Source organism: Ornithorhynchus anatinus, chromosome X5, assembly GCF_004115215.2.
Source record: "Ornithorhynchus anatinus isolate Pmale09 chromosome X5, mOrnAna1.pri.v4, whole genome shotgun sequence".
Taxonomy (NCBI): Eukaryota; Metazoa; Chordata; class Mammalia; order Monotremata; family Ornithorhynchidae; genus Ornithorhynchus; species Ornithorhynchus anatinus.
In genome coordinates this window covers 45,104,615-45,124,155 of record NC_041753.1, presented here as the reverse complement: position 1 = coordinate 45,124,155, position 19,541 = coordinate 45,104,615, and the positions used below count along the sequence as shown (strand labels likewise).

General features: G+C 43.2%; 1 protein-coding gene across 9 annotated transcripts in view; it reads right to left on the bottom strand.

The window, feature by feature from the left end:
- The window catches only part of FREM1 (FRAS1 related extracellular matrix 1), a 157,972-nt gene that overhangs the window by 81,941 nt on the left and 56,490 nt on the right, over nucleotides 1-19,541 (bottom strand). For all 9 annotated transcript variants that reach the window (XR_003756015.2, XM_029055735.2, XM_029055733.2 and 6 more), the window contains exons 5-10: nucleotides 19,299-19,495; nucleotides 17,736-18,059; nucleotides 17,159-17,267; nucleotides 14,601-14,732; nucleotides 9,948-10,292; nucleotides 7,449-7,591 (exon numbers count right to left, since the gene is read on the bottom strand). Coding sequence is in view for 8 of the 9 variants with exons in the window: in XM_029055735.2 (XP_028911568.1) it covers nucleotides 7,449-7,591; nucleotides 9,948-10,292; nucleotides 14,601-14,732; nucleotides 17,159-17,267; nucleotides 17,736-18,059; nucleotides 19,299-19,495 (1,250 nt within the window). In the remaining variant the exon portion in view is untranslated. The remainder of the gene's footprint in view (nucleotides 1-7,448; nucleotides 7,592-9,947; nucleotides 10,293-14,600; nucleotides 14,733-17,158; nucleotides 17,268-17,735; nucleotides 18,060-19,298; nucleotides 19,496-19,541) is intronic.

The window sequence follows — 19,541 nt, the reverse complement described above, 5'->3', positions numbered from 1 at the left end:
ACCGTGTCAGTACAATCACTCCTCCTATCCCGCCTAGATTACTGCATCAGCCTCCTTTCTGACCTTCCAACCTCCTGGCTCTCTCCACTTCAGTCCATACTTCACTCCGCTGTCCAGATTATCCTTTCTACAGAATCGTTCAGGGTATGTCACCCCCCCTCCTCAAAAATCTCCAGTGGTTGCCTATCCACCTCTGTATCAAACAAAAACTCCTCACTATTGGCTTTAAAGCTCTCCATCACCTTGCCCCCTCCTACCTCACCTCCCTTCTCTCCTTCTACATTCAAGCTTGCAAACTCCGCTCCTCTGGTGTCTACTTGTTTTGTTTTGTTGTCTGTCTCCCCCTTTTAGACTGTGAGCCCATTGTTGGGCAGGGATTGTCTCTCTTTATTGCTGTATTGTACTTTCCAAGTGCTTAGTATAGTGCACTGCACATAGTAAGCACTCAATAAACACGACTGAATGACTGAATGAAGATAATCAGGTTGGACAAAGTCCCTTCCTCACTTGGGACTCACAGTCTAAGTCAGAAGGAGAGCATTCATTGATTCCCCATTTTACAGATGCGGAAACTGAGGCACAGAGAAGTTAAGTGATTTGCCCAAGGTCACACACCAGGCAAGTGGCAAAGTTGGGATTAGAACCCAGGTCCTCTGACTCCCAGGTCCATGCTCTTTCCACTAGGCCGTGATTCTCCTCATTACATAGAAATGTCATGGCACAGCAGTGTCGTACATGTACATTTTCTAAAAGGGAGTGAGACCACTGGACAAAGACATGAATCCAAGCCCTTTGTACAGTGCTTCGCACACAGTAAACACTCAATAAATTCCACTGATTGACTAATGGAGTGTCCAACTAGAGAATAGACCTTTTTGATCACCTTTCCACTTAGATGTGCTACTGCCCGGAGCCTCCTTTGGCTACTTCAAAGCATGGGTCATGGGCAGGAAACATGCCTACCAACTCTGTTACACTGTACTCTCTCAAGCACTTATTACAGTTCTCTGCCCACAGTAAGTGCTCAATAAATACCACTGATCGATCGATTGGTTGATTGATGGGCTGCTACTGCACTCCTATTTACTCTGGACTGGACTTGAGGTTTCTCCCCAGCACATATAGCTACTCCGAGGCTGAAAGAAATGGCTGGCGGCGGCAGCAGCAGCAGGAATCCCAGCCCAAACTGCAGTGATTTGTGGAGTAAGGGCAGCCCAGAGGCAATAGGCAGGGCTGCTCAGGAGTGGAAGAGGCTTCTCACACTCTCACACTGGCATTCAGACCCGAGATTCTCTCCATGGCAAAGACTGAGGCAGGTAGCCACCTGCCTCCTCATCTAACATAAGGATGACCTTCACCCCCTAGATCCATACCTGCTGCTAAGCTCTTAGTGACTGCATCAGTCCTTGCTGTACATTTGCAAAGACTATGGATGTACCAGAATCTGGGAATCAAAGTTTGTTTCCTCAATTTTTTTTTATGTTAACACTCACACTTCCTCAAACAATGGTTTATTGTTTCAAATCCAATTCAGGGTTAGGTTATTTTGCACCATATGGTACATAATTGATACCCTTGCATTGGTGTCTCTGAGTCTTGTCATTCTATATTAAACCAATAATTCAGAGCAGCATCTTTCTAGTACCATCATTATTATAACCTCCCTAAATTTGAAAATAAATTCACATTTGTGAGGAGGTTTTAATGCAAAAACTGTAGTATGGCCCTACATTACTGAGACTTCATTAAAGCCACAAAAACTTATGGCATTTTTACTCATTTTATAAAGTATTACAGTGCTGAAAAATAAAGTGATCCCTTCCAAAAAAAATGCATTGCTACCTTCAGTGACATGTTATCCTGAAATTTACTGACTGGTTTCTTCAATGACTTGCTAACCTGAAAAGTTCACAGATTCCAAGGACTTGGTAAACACTGTGTGAATGAGTTGGTGTTTAGTCCATTGTTTAAAATATATTTAATAAGAAAACAATAGTTATTGTGGCTTGGAGGAAGCCCTTTTCCAATTTTTGTATTTATTCTTTATTTTTTGCTTTGTGGCAGCAAAAGCTAATTTTCAAGCATGAGGTTTTTCAATCATAGTGTACATTTCTTTATCACTATCTTGAATGATGTGTTTTTGTGTTTTTACATGTTCACACATATCTAGCCATACTCATATAACAAATAAATATAACGAGGTCCCTTCCTACTCCAAGATGCTGTTGACAGTGACAGAAAGATCATTCTCGAGTATATATGAGGCCAAAAGTATCAATATATGCCTAACTGATCTTTCTACTTGGTTGCAGGTAGAATTCAAACTACTCAAACATTAAGGTAATAAAGAAGTACCAGATTCCATTCTCCATTGTGAAAGACAAGTACTGTTTCCAGCTCCAGTCTTTCATACCTAAGGAACTATTGTCTGGAATCATGGAAATGAGAAGACAGAGAGGAAAATGCACAGCAAATAAGACAAAGCCAGAAAGACAGTTTGGAATTTAACTGGGCCAAGGGAAAAAATAGCCCTGGTATCTGAGTGATGGAGAAGAGGCCCAGCATCAGTGGAGCCCAGAGAATGTCATCATTGCAGGCCATGATTACTGTGCTTCGGGAGAAGTATGAAAGGAGGCAGGTTCATGACAGGGGAAATCTTAGCAATCTACCATAGGTCATTCAGGTTAGTTGGGGTTGCCGATACTCAAATAGAGTGTACCGAATCCAATCTCTTACCTGTTTTAAGTACCACTTCCCTTGAAGCATCATGGGAAAGAAAGAGTGCTATTTTCTGTCTGAGTTAGAAAGGTCTTGCCCCTTTGCAATGAATAAATGAGTCAGGTCCAAGTAATACTGCCAGCAAACAGCTAGACCTTAAATGCTGGGTTTCAAGAATGCATGCCCATTCTGGGACCCTCTACGTGGAAACTGTCCAGAAGCAAATTAGAAAATTTTCCAAAATAAACAAACAAATGTCAAACCTACATGCTGAGCATAAGGCCTGGTCAGACCACCCACTCTTTTAAATGAAACTGTTGCTTGTAAACTTTCCTGTATTTAATTACCTGGACCAGCTTTTGGGAGACTGTGTTTTTTTCCAAGTGTAGCTGACAATCATGCTTTATATAGTTAATATCTATGGAAGCAGAAGCACCAAATTCATAGCTAGAACCTTTTCAATTTTCCATTATCCATTTATAGTATTTGAGGAAAGATATACCTGAGGATATTTTAAAATGCCTCAGCCACCAGATGTCCTTTATCATCATCATTATCAAAAGTATTTATTGAACAATTTCTGAGTTTCCTTTCAGAATGTTTAAAATTTAGCTTCCCTCTACCTAAAGGCATGTCATTTCTCCTTGAAGTTTTCTTTTTCATTCTTTCAAGAAATGAAATGGCATCTGAAAAATCTACTCATTCTCATTTCAGTGATGCACTGGAAATTAGGGTTTCAGTAAACACATATTTTGAGATCTAAAATGAGATTCTTTAACACTTAATGAACATTCCACATGGGAGAGGAATACAAGGCTCAGATTTTTCTATTTTAAACAATGACAATATTCTGCCAGTGCACTTTGATTCACTGTTGGAGTTTGAGTAATAATAATGTAATGTTGGTATTTGTTAAGCGCTTACTATGTGCCGAGCACTGTTCTAAGCGCTGGGGTAGACACAGGGGAATCAGGTTGTCCCACGTGGGGCTCACAGTCTTAATCCCCATTTTACAGATGAGGTAACTGAGGCACCAAGAAGTTAAGTGACTTGCCCAAAGTCACACAGCTGACAAGTGGTAGATCCGGGGTTCGAACCCATGACCTCTGACTCCAAAGCCCGTGCTCTTTCCAGTGAGCCATGCTGCTTCTCTACTGACCTAGTACTGACCTAGAAGTACCACTGGCCAACCAAAAATGGCTTCCTTATATTCTTATGTTCTTAAAAATGATGATCATGTTCTATATAGAAATAGGAGCTTAGCATGTATTCCTCAAAGTCAAAGCTCTGCACAGATGCAGCGCAAGTATCAGTGAGTCTTACTAATCTCTGTCGTCCTTTTATAAATATTTACCTATCTGATCTATCAAACCAGCTTATGTACAGACGGGTCTTCAGCACTAATTTAAACCAGGATCCTCACACTGGATTTTGACAGATATACAACAGGAGGTCAAATGAAGGATGAGGGAAGGGATTCGGCAGTAGTTCCTCAAGCAAATGTCTTCCACTTTGGTTCTTATACCACACATCAATCAGTGATATTTATTGAGTGCTTACTGTGTGCCAAACACTCTACTAAGTTCTTAAAGAGTAATAATAATAATAATAATGTTGGTATTTGTTAAGCGCTTACTATGTGCCGAGCACTGTTCTAAGCGCTGGGGTAGACACAGGGGAATCAGGTTGTCCCACGTGGGGCTCACAGTCTTAATCCCCATTTTACAGATGAGGTAACTGAGGCACCGAGAAGTTAAGTGACTTGCCCAAAGTCACACAGCTGACAAGTGGTAGAGCCGGGGTTCGAACCCATGACCTCTGACTCCAAAGCCCGTGCTCTTTCCAGTGAGCCACGAAGAGTACAATACAACAGAGTCAGTAGAGTTGGTAGGGTACACACATCCCTAGCTGTCTCAGTTCCTCCCGGCAGTCACTTCCCTAGATTCTGGATTCTCCGCCACTCACCCTCCTACTCTGGCCCTTTCACTGGAGTCTTCCTCCTAACCGAATGGCAAAGGCTACATCGAACATCAGAAAGAAGTGGAGGAGTAAGACTTTAGGAATTAGTCAATCAATCAATCATATATATTCAGGGCTTACTGTGAGCAGAACACCGTACTAAGCACTTGGGAGACTACAATATAACAGTTGGTGGACATGTCCCCTGCCCACAAGGAGTTTACAGTCTAGAGGGGGAGACAGACATTAAATGAATTGCAGGAATGTACCTAAGTGCTGTGGGGCTGAGGGTGGGGTGAATATTGAGTGCTTAAAGGTTAAAGATCCAAGTCAAGAAAGTTTGGTAAAGTTTTTTAGCCTTTATATGGGTTTGATGATGCCTGCAATGATGATGTCAATGATAATGATGACAATGCTGACCATCATCAAACAGATCACCACCTTCCCCATCTTCAAAATCCTATTTAAATCATATACTCCCTCCGTCCTGTGTCTCCTAGGCACTTGGGTCTGTACCACATAAGCACTTTGATACCCCATCCCCAGCTCCAAAGTAATTGTGTTTATATCTTTGTACTCTCTCATTTCCCCTATCTTTAATTTATAATAATAATAATTTAGCATTTGCTAATCACTCACTATGTGCCAAGCACTATACCAAACATTAGGGTAGAGACCAGATAAACAAGTTGGATCCACTCCTGTCTCTCATGGGATTCGCAGTCTAAGTGGGAGGGAGGAAAGGTACTTATTTTTTTAATGTCTGTCTCCTTAACTAGACTGTAAGCTGCTTGTGGGAAGGGATTGTAACTAACAAGTCTATTGTTTTGTACTCTCCCAAGTGCTTAGTACAGTGCTCTGTACCAAATAAGCACTCAATATCATTGATTGATCGATTGACAATGATACCAACCTAGGAAAAAAGACGCTTTAACTTAAACTCATCATTAAAAATATGCTATATTTGTTTTAAGAAACTGCTTTGTGACTTCCTACCATTCAGACTCTTTCTTAGACTCATAAATTAATATGAATACTACTACTATCTTTTTAATGGTGTTTGTAAAGCACCTACTATGTGCCAGGCACTGCACTAAGTGCTGGGGTGGATCAAGATTATCAGGTTGGACACAGTCCATGTCCCACATGGGGCTCACAGTCTTAATCCACCCTTTCCTCTCCATCCAAACTGCTACTATGTTAATCTAAGCATTTATCCTATCCAATCTTAATTACTGCATCAGCTTCCTTGCTGACCTTCCTGCTTCCTGTCTCTTCCCACTCCAGTCCACACTTCACTCGGCTGTCCAGATCATTTTTCTTCAAAGTCATTCAGTCTATGTTTTCCCACTCCTCAAAAACCTCCAGTGGTTGCCCATCCACCTCTGCATCAAACAGAAACTCCTTACCATAGACTTTAAGCACTTATTCACCTTGCCTCCTACCTTACTTCCCTGATTTTCTACTACAACCCAGCCTGTACACTTTGCTCCTTTTATGCCAACCTACTCCCTGTAGTACGTTGATCTCACCTATCTCACCGTTGAACTCTCGCTCACATCCCTACTATGGCTGGAAAGTCCTCCCTCTTCATATCCGACAGATCATCACTATTCCCATCTTCAAAACATTATGAAAAGTACATTCCCTCCAAGAGGCCTTCCCCAGATAAGCCCTCATTTCCTGTTCCCACTCCCTTCTGCATCGCCCTTGCACTTAGATTTGCACCCTCCCTCAGCCCCACATCACTTTTTTACATACCCATAATGTATTGTATTAATGCCTCTATCCCCCTCTAACTCACTGTGGGCAAGGAACGTATCTACTAACTTTGTTATACTGTACTCTCCTAAGCATTTAGTACAATTAGCACACAGCGTTCAGTAAATTGATTGATTGATTAATCCCCATTTTACAGATAAGGTAACCATGGCACAGAAAAGTTAAGTGACTTGCCAAGGTCACACAGCAGACAAGTGGCGGAGCCAGGATTAGAACCCAGGCCCTTTAACATTTCTGCCTTAGATCGCTGAGGTAGTAAAGAAATAAGACCCATGAATTCCTCACTGCCATGAGAGAATTCAAAAAGCACTTTCATGTTGGTTTGTGGGTTCAGAGACGCTGAAGTAATAAGATGACTGCTACATGTCTTTCCTCAAAGATGATGCCAGGACTAAAGTGGTCTGTCAGTGGAGCAGTCATTCGTTGCCTTCTACCCAAGGGTGCTCAGATGAGGGGCGGTCACTCAGGCAGCAGCAATATCAGAGGAAGAATGTTTAAGAGCCAACGGCAGGGAAATGCTCTTCCACAAAATGCTGTGCATGACTGTGGTTTTACGCTGTGCATGTGGTGTGACATGATGATTGTGAGTACATTGTGCTGTGCATGCAGCTTGACACGCTGGCAGTAGGTAGAACCTGGCAGGCAACCATGGAATGCCAAAGGACTGAAGCTGAGCCAGAAGTGAGTCTGCATATCTGAAAAGAAGCAGCGTGGCTCAGTGGAAAAAGCACGGGCTTTGGAGTCAGAGGTCATGGGTTCGAATCCCGGCTCGGCCACTTGTCAGCTGTGTGACTTTGGGCAAGTCACTTAACTTCTCGGTGCCTCAGTTACCTCATCTGTAAAATGGGGATTAAGACTGTGAGCCCCACGTGAGACAGCCTGATTCCCCTGTGTCTACCCCAGCGCTTAGAACAGTGCTCGGCACATAGTAAGCGCTTAACAAATACCAACATTATTATTATTAAAAGGCCCCCAAAATGTCCTCTTACCTGTGGCTTTGAGAAGTTAGGAGGATCATGGCTGTCATACAGGACAAACTCAAAGGAATCCTCAAAGATTTCCCCACCAAGGTGATGATAGTAAATAATACCATGGAAGAGATCCCTCTGAAGGAAGCCAGAGACTGGATAACCTGCCAGGACACAGATGCCATGTATTTTACAACACTGTCCATGACATCTAGGTCTATTATATCAGGTCCATCTTTACCAATAAATTCATTCTTTCAATCATATTTATTGAGCACTTACTGTGTGCATAGCACTATACTAAGCACTTGGGAAAGTACAATACAACAACAAACAGACACATTCCCTGCCCACAATGAGCTCTGTCCGATATACCTACTGGGGCTCCTAGAAAAATGCCTGCACCCAGAGTTTACTAACTAAACATAAACTAAATAAAATATACCATAGCACTTGTGATGACTTTAAAAACTACTGTATAGTGCTGCCCTCCTGACTCAAGACTGACTCTAATTGTACTGATGGTGAGTGTCGGTGTGAGAGATATGATTGATGCATGACAGACAATCCCTTCAACATCATGTATCTCTTGCAATAATAATAGTCATGCTAATAATAGTATTTTAAGCACTTATGTGAAAATACTGTATTAGATACAAAATGAACAAGTTAAACACAGTCCCTGTCCCACATAGGGCTCACCAAGTGAGAGGGAGAACAGGTAATGGATCCCCATTTTATAGTTGAGGAAATAGAGGTACAAAAAAGTGAAGCATCTTGCCCAAGGTCTCACAGCAGGCAAGTGGCAGAGTCTCCTTTTATTTCCTACTCACACTGCCTGGCTCTACTTTCATTTCCTCTTCTTTCATGACCCGATCTTAATAATAATAATAATGTTGGTATTTGTTAAGCGCTTACTATGTGCAGAGCACTGTTCTAAGCGCTGGGTTAGTTTTACAGGGTAATCAGGTTGTCCCACGTGAGGCTCACAGTCTTAACCCCCATTTTACAGATGAGGTAACTGAGGCACAGAGAATTTAAGTGACTTGCCCACAGTCACACAGCTGACAAGTGGCAGAGCTGGGATTCAAACCCATGACATCTGACTCCCAAGCCCAGGCTCTTTCCACTGAGCCACGCTGCTTCTCTGATCTTCTGAAAGCACACCCAGTCCTATAAAAATCCTACAGTTGTGTTCCTAGAGGACTTTACTTTGTGAAAAAAAAATGGGTTACAGAAACCACTGATTCAATAGAATGGGTTATAATATAGATGGTTCAAAGATACCACCATGAATGACATTTTCTGATACAAACGCCTATGTTCTCATTATGTATTGTGCTCTTTTATAGTATCAGGCAGTATGTGGTATTTTTCTACATTAAAGGCTGACACATTTTTGTGAGCTTAGTGCACATACTTATAATATATGTAGGACTTTTTCACATTTTTAAGCACATTATTCATTCAATTGTATTTATTGAGCACTTACTGTGTGCAGAGCACTGTACTAAGCGCTTGGAATGTACAATTTGGCAACAGAGACAATCCCTACTCAACAACGGGCTCACAGTCTAGAACCACATTATTATTACATTAGCATATGTAATTATATTTTTACAAATGTTTATAGACTATCAAAAAGTGACCTCCTTGGCCACATTTTACCCATGATCTGCACTTTGGGAATTCCTGGTAGAACTTTATAGAACCCTTTTTCTCATCTTGCATGTTGGATGTATTTAGATTGGTAATAGTTACATAGACCTTTGTACCAATCTGCATCTATAAATTCATACACACAACTAAAGATTTTTAAAGTGTCACTGAGGTCTTCTACCTAGGCAGTAAATTAGCTAACAATGCACAAATAGATAGGGAGCTAGTAAAGAAAATTTCAAAGGCCCAGCATAGCCTGACTGCAGTTAGAGTATGGAAACAACAGGGCATCATGGTCCATACCAAGTGGAAGGTCTATAAAGCTTATTAGGGTAGCGAACCTTCTTTCCATATGTCCATGAGCCCTGGATCTAGCCCAGAAGACTAATCCAGCTTCCTGAGCAGTTTTACCAACATTATCTGCTAACTAAACCAAATACCAAATGGCAGGATGAGATTATCAACAATAAGGTCTTGGAACTGGAAAACCACTGCAGCAGACAGACCAGCTTCAAGCAGAGATTTCACAAGATGGGGTTGCCAAGAAGGCTCAAAAAGAGAAACAGAACAAACCCATCAGCGCAAGATCTCTCTTTACATTCAAACAATGTGGCAGGGTGTGCAGGTTATACATCGGTCTTGTCACATGAGTAGTTAGGATCTAACTGAAAGTGGCATTATTTCCTAAAGTGAAGGAAGGTATAAGGTCAGTAATACCCTTTGAAGATTTAGGTGACTTGAGGGCTGATTGACTGTGAAGCCTATTCCTGGAAGCTTACATTCAGATGCGGGAAGATGTATCTCAAGAAAACTATAGAAAGGGGGAAATTTCCAGTTCGCTTTAGAGGCCCCCAAACTTACCAATAAGGCCTGGTCCTGGCTTCTTCATGATCTCTCCTGCTTGGGAAGGCTTGGTGATGTTAAAGAAAATATAGTCATCACTGGAGTCCATGTCAGAAGCCTGCAGCATGGATTCTTGGATTAGGATGGTCTGTCCCTCGTGCAGTTCAATGACCATGTTGGTGATGAGGAAGGGGGGGCTGTCATCCTTTGGCAGGATGTTGATGGGAAACTTATGGCGAATGCTGTGGCGACCATCAGAAATCCTGAAGACCATGAAATCCTTTGTGGAGTCACTGTCATCATGATGATAGCGAACCACCCCTGCCTGAATGTCTGCCACAGTGAAAATGAAGCCTTTCCCTCCTGACAAAAACAGTAGAGATGGGCTCTGTCAAAGATGGGCATAGAGAGTCAACCAGCAACCCCTACAGAACTGCACTTGGAGGGTCATGAAAGAGAATCAGCCAAATAAAGCTGCTCTCACCCCTGGAAACTAAGGAAGTTGTAACTTAACAACTCATTTCCCTGTGTTTGAAATCTCAAAAATTTTTCCTTTCTTGAGCCTGGCTCCCTTTACCACCTGCAATTATACTACAGGGTACAGGACAGGAAACTGCCTAACAACTTTGCATCTCACAGCCACTCAGAGGAGGCAGTGTAGGCTCAGGATGAGTATGTTGTGAATCTATTTTTTTCTCTGTCAGTGTCTTTTTCTGGGAATAATTATAATCAGTCCCTATCTAGAGAGCATATTATTAGGAATCTTGGGGCTCCTCAAAAGAAGGCACTCCATAATCTTAAAGTATTACTGACATTGAACTAAATGCTTCCCTCTTGAGCCAGGCTGGCACCAAGCTTTGGAAATGAATTGCTGCTGTGGAGTTAGAGGATCCTGTGACTGGCAGAAATACAGGTCCTCTGCCCACTTCAAACAAACCAGAGAAGACTAAGAGACACCAAATGATTTCTGCAGTGTGCCCAACACTGGTGGAGATGGGAAGGGGGGAGTGGAGCTTCAACCTCCTCTCTTGAGGTGCAGACACTCTGCCTGTATCTCCCAGTTCCTCCTACGCTCCTACTGGCCAGACCCAACTCTTCCAGTGTCTAAAGAATATTGGGAAATGTAGGCCCTCAATATGGAAGGAAATGGAGTTCTAAGAAAGTTGAAGGTTACTGGAATAGACTTCGCATTCCTTTAATCCCCTGTGTTCATGTTCCACCTCCTATAAAGGCTTGAATATTTAGTAGTAATAATAGTATTTAATAAATGCTTACTGTGTGCAGAGAACTGTTCTAAGCACTGAGAAAGAAAATGCAGGTGGGAATTTAGCCATGGTCCTGTCTCTCTGGGAACCTGCAATCTAATAATAATTAATAAGATTAATTGTACTAAGCGGTGGGGTGGATACACAAAAATCGAGTTGGACACAGTCCCTGTCTCACAAGGGGACTCATAGTCACAATCCCCATTTTCCAGATGAGGTAACTGAGGGACAGAGAAGTGAGGCGACTTGCCCAAGGTCACACATCAGAGAAGTGGCAGAGTCAGCATTAGAACCCATGAACTTTTGACTCCCTGGCTCACGCTCAATCCACTATGCCATGCTGCTTCTCCTTTATCTAAGAATCTAATTTATCTAAGAATAAAAGGGTTGAAAGGAGACTGGCGACATACACAGATGGAGAGACGAAACATTGAAACAAAAATCGGTAACATGAAACAAAGATCGGTAGGGTACAGCACGTAAGCAGCATAGCCTTATTCATTCAATAGTATTTATTGAGCACTTACTATGTGCAGAGCACTGTACTAAGCGCTTGGAATTGAACAAGTCGGCAACAGATACAGTCCCTGCCCTTTGATGGGTTTACAGTCTAATCGGGGAGACAGGCAGACAAGAACAATGGCAATAAATAGAGTCAAGGGGAAGAACATCTCGTAAAAACAATGGCAACTAGATAGAATCAGGGTGATGTACATCTCATTAAACAAAATAAACAAAATAAATAGGGTGGTAAAGATATATACAGTCGAGCGGACGAGTACAGTGCTGAGGGGGTGGGATGGGAGAGGGGGAGGAGGAGAGAGAAGCAGGGAGAAGAGGGTTTAGCTGCGGAGAGGTGAAGGGGGGGTAGAGGGAGCAGAGGGGAAAAGGGGGGAGCTCAGTCTGGGAAGGCCTCTTGGAGGAGGTGAGTTTTAAGTAGGGATTTGAAGAGGGGAAGAGAATTAGATTGTCTGAGGTGAGGAGGGAGGGCATTCCAGGACCGCAGGAGGAAGTGGCCCAGGAGTTGACGGCAGGATAGGTGAGACCGAGGGACGGTGAGGAGGTGGGCGGCAGAGGAGTGGAGCGTGCAGGGTGGGCAGTAGAAAGAGAGAAGGGAGGAGAGGTAGGAAGGGGCGAGGTGATGGAGAGCCTTGAAGCCTAGAGTGAGGAGTTTTTGTTTGGAACGGAGGTTGATAGGCAACCACTGGAGGTGTTTAAGAAGGGGAGTGACATGCCCAGATCGTTTCTGCAGGAAGATGAGCCGGGCAGCGGAGTGAAGAATAGACCGCAGCGGGGCAAGAGAGGAGGAAGGGAGATCAGAGAGAAGGCTGACACAGTAGTCTAGCTGGGATATAACAAGAGCCTGTAGCAGTAAGGTAGCCATTTGGGTGGAGAGGAAAGGGCGGATCTTGGCGATATTGTAAAAGTGAAACCGGCAGGTCTTGGTAATGGATAGGATGTGTGGGGTGAACGAGAGAGATGAGTCAAAGATGACACCGAGATTGCGGGCCTGAGAGACGGGAAGGATGGTCGTGCCATCCACGGTGATAGGGAAGTCTGGGAGACGACCAGGCTTGGGAGGGAAGATGAGGAGCTCAGTCTTGCTCCTGTTGAGTTTGAGGTGGTGGGCAGACATCCAGGTGGAGACATCCTGGAGGCAGGAGGAGATGTGAGCCTGAAGGGACGGGGAGAGGACAGGGGCAGAGATGTAGATCTGCGTGGCATCTGCATAGAGATGGTAGTCAAAGCCGTGAGAGCGAATGAGTTCACCGAGGGAGTGAGTGTAAATGGAGAACAGAAGAGGGCCAAGAACTGACCCTTGAGGAACTCCAACAGTTAAAGGATGGGAGAGGGAGGAGGCGCCTGCGAAGGAGACCGAGAATGACCGGCCAGAGAGATAAGAGGAGAACCAGGAGAGGATGGAGTCCGTGAAGCCAAGGTGAGATAAGGTATGAAGGAGGAGGGGATGGTCAACAGTGTCAAAGGCAGCAGAGAGGTCAAGGAGGATTAGAATGGAGTAGGAGCCAGTGGATTTGGCAAGAAGGAGGTCATGGGTGACCTTAGAGAGAGCAGTCTCGGTAGAGTGGAGGGGACGGAAGCCAGATTGGAGGGGGTCCAGCAGAGAATGGGAGTTAAGGAATTCTAAGCCGCGATTGTAGATGACCCGTTCTAGGATTTTGGAAAGGAAGGGTAGTAGGGAGATAGGGTGATAACTGGAAGGGGAAGTGGGGTCGAGAGTGGGTTTTTTTAGGATGGGGGAGACGTGGGCATGTTTAAAGGCAGAGGAGAAGGAGCCATTGGAGACTGAGTGGTTAAAAATAAAAGTTAAGGAAGGGAGGAGGGCAGGGGCGATGTTTTTCATAAGGTGAGCGGGAATGGGGTCCGAGGTGCAGGTGGAGGGGGTGGCACTTGCGAGGAGGGAGAATCTCCTCTGAGAATACTGCAGGGAAGGATGGGAAAGTAGGGGAGGGGGTTGGTGGGGGGGGAGGGGAGAGGGAGAGGGCTGACTTTGTGGTGCTCAGACCTGATTGTGTTGATTTTTGTGATGAAGTAGGTGGCCAGATCATTGGGGGTGAGAGATGGGGGAGGGGGAGGAACAGGGGGCCTAAGGAGAGAGTTAAAGGTCCAGAACAATTGGCGGGGATGACGGGCATGGGTGTCGATGAGGGAGGAGAAGAAGTTTTGCCTGGCGGAGGAGAGGGCAGAGTTAAGGCAGGAAAGGATAAATTTGAAGTGTGTGAGGTCGGCTCGGTGCTTGGACTTTCAGCAGCAGCGCTCAGCTGCTCAAGCATAGGAGTGTAGGAGGCGGACAGAGGAGGTGATCCAGGGCTGTGGGTTAGTGGAGCGCGAGCGGCGGAGGGAAAGAGGGGCGAGAGAGTTGAGATGAGTAGAGAGGGTGGAGTTGAGAGCGGAGACCTGATCATCGAGAGTGGGAAGTGGGGACAGGGCGGCAAGGTGAGGAGAGATGCTTTGAGAAAGACATCAGGGGACCTGGGTTCTAATCTCAACCACTTACCAGTGTGATCTTGGACAAGTCACTCAACTTCTGTGTGCCTCAATTTCCTCTTCTGCAAAATGGGGATTCTCCCTCCCGCTTAAACTGTGAGCCCCATGTAGGACAGGGGTGACCTAGTTACCCTCTATCTAGCCCGGGGCTTAGGACATGCTTGGCACATAGTAAATGCTTAACAGACACCACCAAAAGTATTATTAATGCACAGTGAAGCTCTGCCAACACCACAAAATAGCAAAAAATCTTCAGTGATTCATAAAGCATTCTAATTCAGAACAAATGCTTCATCAATCAATCATTCATATTTACGGAGTAGCTTATAGTGTGCAGAACACTGTACTAAGCTCTTGAGAGAGTATGCTTCCATTTAGCAAGCAGAGAATGACTGCTTACCTCTGACAGTGAGTCGTCCATGCTGTAAGCCATCTACTGTAACCAAACGGACAGTGCTGATGTCATCATTATCTACTATCTGAAGCTGCTCCCAAGTGACGGGCCGAGACTGTCCTTCCAGAAGATTCAGACCTGCCAAAGACAAAAAAGAAAAGTCAGTCTCCCTGGAACACGTTTTTCTTAATGAGAAGTTCACCAGGACTGTAATCCTTGCATTCTAGAAGAACTGATTGTTCCATCCATTTTAAGAGAAAGTTACAAGAAAATATAAATAAAATGACACCCAAAGAACTATCTAAATAGTTCTTTAAAAGCATTTAATATCCACCAAATGTTAATTCCAGGAATATTAACTCTACTCTCCACAAAGGAAGCAGTCCATAAATACCACTGATTGATTTAGCCACTAGTCCAATAAAATTACTAAAATCTTTCCTTCACAGGAATGACATGAGACTGCCCTTCCTACATAAGGATTATAGGTAGAGCCACCCTTCATTTTTGAAGATGATGGCAATGAGAACTAATTTGGCAAGTGCAGCTGAAAATACTAATGAGCCACCAACAAATCATTTCCTCACGATCACTTAATTTGGCAGAAAGGCTGTAATTTATTTATATTAATGTCTCTCTCCCCCTCTAGACTGTAAGCTCATTGTGAACAGGGAATGTGTCTGTTATATTGTTATACTGTACTCTCCCAAATGCTTAGTGCAGTGCTCTGCACACAGTAAGCACTCAATAAATACGATTGATTGCTGAATTGACTGAGAGCTGAAAACCAATACCTCTCTCATGGATGGTCAGTCACCGGCTGACTGGATTGTTAAAAAGTGAGAGGGCAGGGGGAAAAGGGGATTTAAGAAACAGAAGCTCCTCGGGTTTCTGTGGCTCCAAGGATCCTCACTGGTGCTATCTTTCTTTCTTTCTTTCTTTCTTTCTTGCTTGCTTGCTTGCTTGCTTGCTTGCTTGCTTGCTTTCTTTCTTTCTTTCTTTCTTTCTTTCTTTCTTTCTTTCTCTCTCTCTCTCTCTCTCTCTCTCTCTCTCTCCCTCTCTCTCATTTTGTTTCCATGATGACAGATCCATTTAGCAACCCTCCTCCTCTTTTGTTTTGCTTATGCAATTGCTCTTGGAAGGACTTGCTCAATCAATTGATCAATCATATTTACTGAGCGCTTACTGTGTGTAGAGCTTGCAGTCTAGAGGGATAAATAGACATTGATATAAATAAATTATATTTCTTTAAATATAAAATAAATATATATATAAAATATACATATTTATATATATATAAATGCTGTGGTGCTAAGGGAGGGGTGAATAAAGGATTCAAATCCAAGTGCTAGTGTGGTGCAGAAGGGAGTGAGAGAAGAGAAAATGAGGCCTTAGTCAGGGAAGGCCTCTTGGGGAAGATATGACTTCAATAAGGCTTTGAAGATGGGGAGAATGATCATCTGTTGGATATGAAGAGGGCAAGTGTTCCAGGCCAGAGGCAGAATGTGGGCAACAGGTTGGAGGTGAGATAGACAAGATCAAAGTACACTGAGTAGGTTGGCATTAAAGGAGCAAAGTGTGCGGGCTGGGTTATAGTAGGAAAAACAGTTGCTTCTGCTGAGATAGTCATTTCTTGTATTTTTCATTCTGTGTTCTTTTTCTGCAACTGCGACTGAGATCCTACTCTATGAGAATAGGGCAATTCATGAAGAAAGTTTAGGGAACTGGTGAGAACCTATAGTATTTTCTGCTCCCAGACCCTTGTTATGCTCCCTTGCTATGTTTAATGTAGTCCAAATAAAATTCCCCTTTCTTTGAACTACAGTAAACTATCCCCAAAGAAGGATTTTAACTCATCTAAAGATGCATAGTTGAGTTTCTGGGACACTCACATCTTACATTCCTAAACTATCAAAAATGCATTCAATCGTGACAGTTTACATAACTGAAGTCCATGTTTTCCTGTTCTATTAAGAATTACAATTTCACAGGATCATGTCATTTTCCAATTGTGCACATTTACTTTTGTTACATAGTCTCCTTTGCCACAGCTTCATCTCAGCTTTGCTATTACTACCTTTTAAAAGCTACCAACCCAGAGTATTTTCTTGCCACTGAAATAATCGTCATCAAATTACAAAGGCTTAGCATTCAGAGGCAGGTGACCATCTGTTTTCCATCTCCTCTAAGAATAGAATAAAAGATAATGGACTTAATGTGTGACATTAGGCTTTAGGTTTGACATAAGGAAAACATTCTTGAAGTGAAGGTTGGAATGAGCTCCTTACGATCTTTCAAAGCCATCTAGGTTCTCAGCCATCTGGGCTGGTTTAGGCGTGGTCCCACAAGAGGACAGAGGGAGGGATTTAATGACTTCATCGGGTCTTTTTCAGCCCTAGGAACTCAGGAACCCCAGTGGTCTCAAGCAGAGCCTCTCCCAGTGATGTTTTATTTGCAGGTTAACTCTAAAACATATAAGGTGCTACAACCATTCAAGATTTCTATTTAGTTCAATGTCAGTAGTTTAGTTTGTCCATGGACCAAAATTGAACCCAATGTCTCACCCATATTCCAAGAGACTCTTGGGGCATTTGTATCTGCTGTTCTGATGGAGATATGGACAGTAATTGGTGAACTCCTTTCAAAAAAGAAGTCATGAACCTCAAACTCCACCTGTTAAATAAACAGACATGTGTTGGCAAGATACAGACAGGAAGGGCACACTCTCTGCTGGGAACAATTAAATATGGATAATTTCCAAATACACCACTCTTCTTCTTAGTTTGTGCTAGACTTGGGTCTCTAGGTTGGAGGGTAATTAAGGGAATATATGTGTGTGTGTGTGTGACTGTGTGTCTGTGTGTCTATGTGTGTAAGTAAACAAGACATTACAGTGTTGTCTATCTGTACACCAGAATTCTTATGATCATTCTATGAACTCAGATGCTATTAAGCAACGAAGGCAACATATAAAAGTGATAAATTCCAAAGCAGTAAAGGTATTGCTCAACATCTGGAAACAATTTAAGCGTTGGACTGCCTGAGAGCAGAGGGATGAACTAGATAACCTCTTAAGGCCTGTACAGCTCCAGAATTTTAAAATGCTAAACAGACACAAGATTTATTCCTTCCCTTTATTACCTCAAAATGCCTCCTCTCCGTATGGCTGCTGTTTGGGGGCTGATAAGCAATCTGCATCTCGTTTAGATCTTCCCAAGTGAAGGAGGAGATGGGTTTAGTGTGGTCAGACAGATGAGTTATATAGCCCTGGAGAGGGGGTGCAGTTATGTTGAACACCAACAAGGATTTGGGTGTCTCGTCATCGTCACAGTCCACAGTCGAGGTTGACAAGGGGCTCAAGATGAACTGATCCACCTCCAGAATATACAAAGGCATGAATGCAGCTCTGGGGATCTGGTTCGGAATGGCACCCTTGATGTGAATAGGCAACCATGCATTTTCGGACTGGAAAAAGAGAGGCAAAGTGTGAGAGGAATAAAAGCAAGTACTTCTTTAGTGCTTACTATGTGCTAAATGCTGGGATAGAGACAAGTTAACTGTACCGGACACAGTCCCTATCCCACATGGGGCTCAAAGTCTAAGCAGGAGGGAGATCAGATATTGAATCCCCCATTTTACAGAGAAGTTAAAAGACTGTCCAAGATAACAAAAAAGGCAAGTTGCAGATTAAAAATGAGGAGTTTGGAGATCTAAATTCTAGTCTTAATTTGGTCCCTGGCTCAAATTGCAAAATAGGGTAAATGTAAAAGAGGGTGCTGACAGATTGATGCTAAAGAGGCAGAAATGATCATGTCTGGAGGAAAATGAACTGAAGAGGAATAATTCTGAACACATGACAGTTTTAAAGTTTACAAAGTTACTAACTCTATCTTTGAGTTTTTCCTTGATACATTTATCCATTCAACCAGGAATTTTTTATAGTATTCATTAAGTGCTTACTATGTGCCAGGCACTGTACTAAGCACCAGGGTACATAAAGCTAATCAGTTTGGACATGTCCCATATGGGGCTCACACTCTTAATTCCCATTTTACAGATGAGATAACTGAGGCACAGAGAAGTGAAGTGACTTGCCCCCAAAGTCATACAGCAGACAAGTGGTGGAGCTGGGATTAGAACTCATATCCTTCTTACTCCTAGGCCAGTGCTCTATCCACCAGACCACGATGCTTTTCAAATTTGTTGGGGTTCCCTGGGAGGAAGTGGGCAACTTGCTCCAAGCAGCGTGGCTCAGTGGAAAGAGCATGGGCTTGGGAGCCAGAGGTCATGGGTTCGAATCTCAGCTCTGCCACTTGTCAGCTGTGTGGCTGCGGGCAAGTCACTTAACTTCTCTGTGCCTCAGTTACCTCATCTGTAAAATGGGGATGAAGATTGTGAGCCTCATGTGGGACAACCTGATTACCTTGTATACCCCAGCGCTTAGAACAGTGCTCTGCACATAGTAAGCGCTTAACAAATGCCAACATTATTATTATTATTAAAGCAAATATGACTTTTATGAGGTGAAGAAATCCATTTCATTAGACCTCCAATGCCCACCTCCATGATCAGGTGCCATGAACAGTTTCCTGGCTGCTTCAATGAGATGCTCAAGGAGGGCTGCTAAGAGGGCTGATTTTGGTAGTAAATACAACTATGAATTGATTGGAAAATATATGAAAACCAAGGACCCCTGAATCTTACCTTGTATATGGTTTTACTCCTGCTATCAATGAGGTCCAGTCTGATAGAGATGTAATCAACATTGGGTGAAGGAGGAACCAGGTGCTGATATCTCAACTCCATGATCAGGAACTCTTCACAACTCACTTTGAGGTTTTCAATTTTCTTCAACCCTATAGTACAGCTCCCACTTGAGCATTTGGGATCAATTCTGTATTCTGAAATGCAAAGATACTCAAAATATTCTTTTGAACACAAATTTGA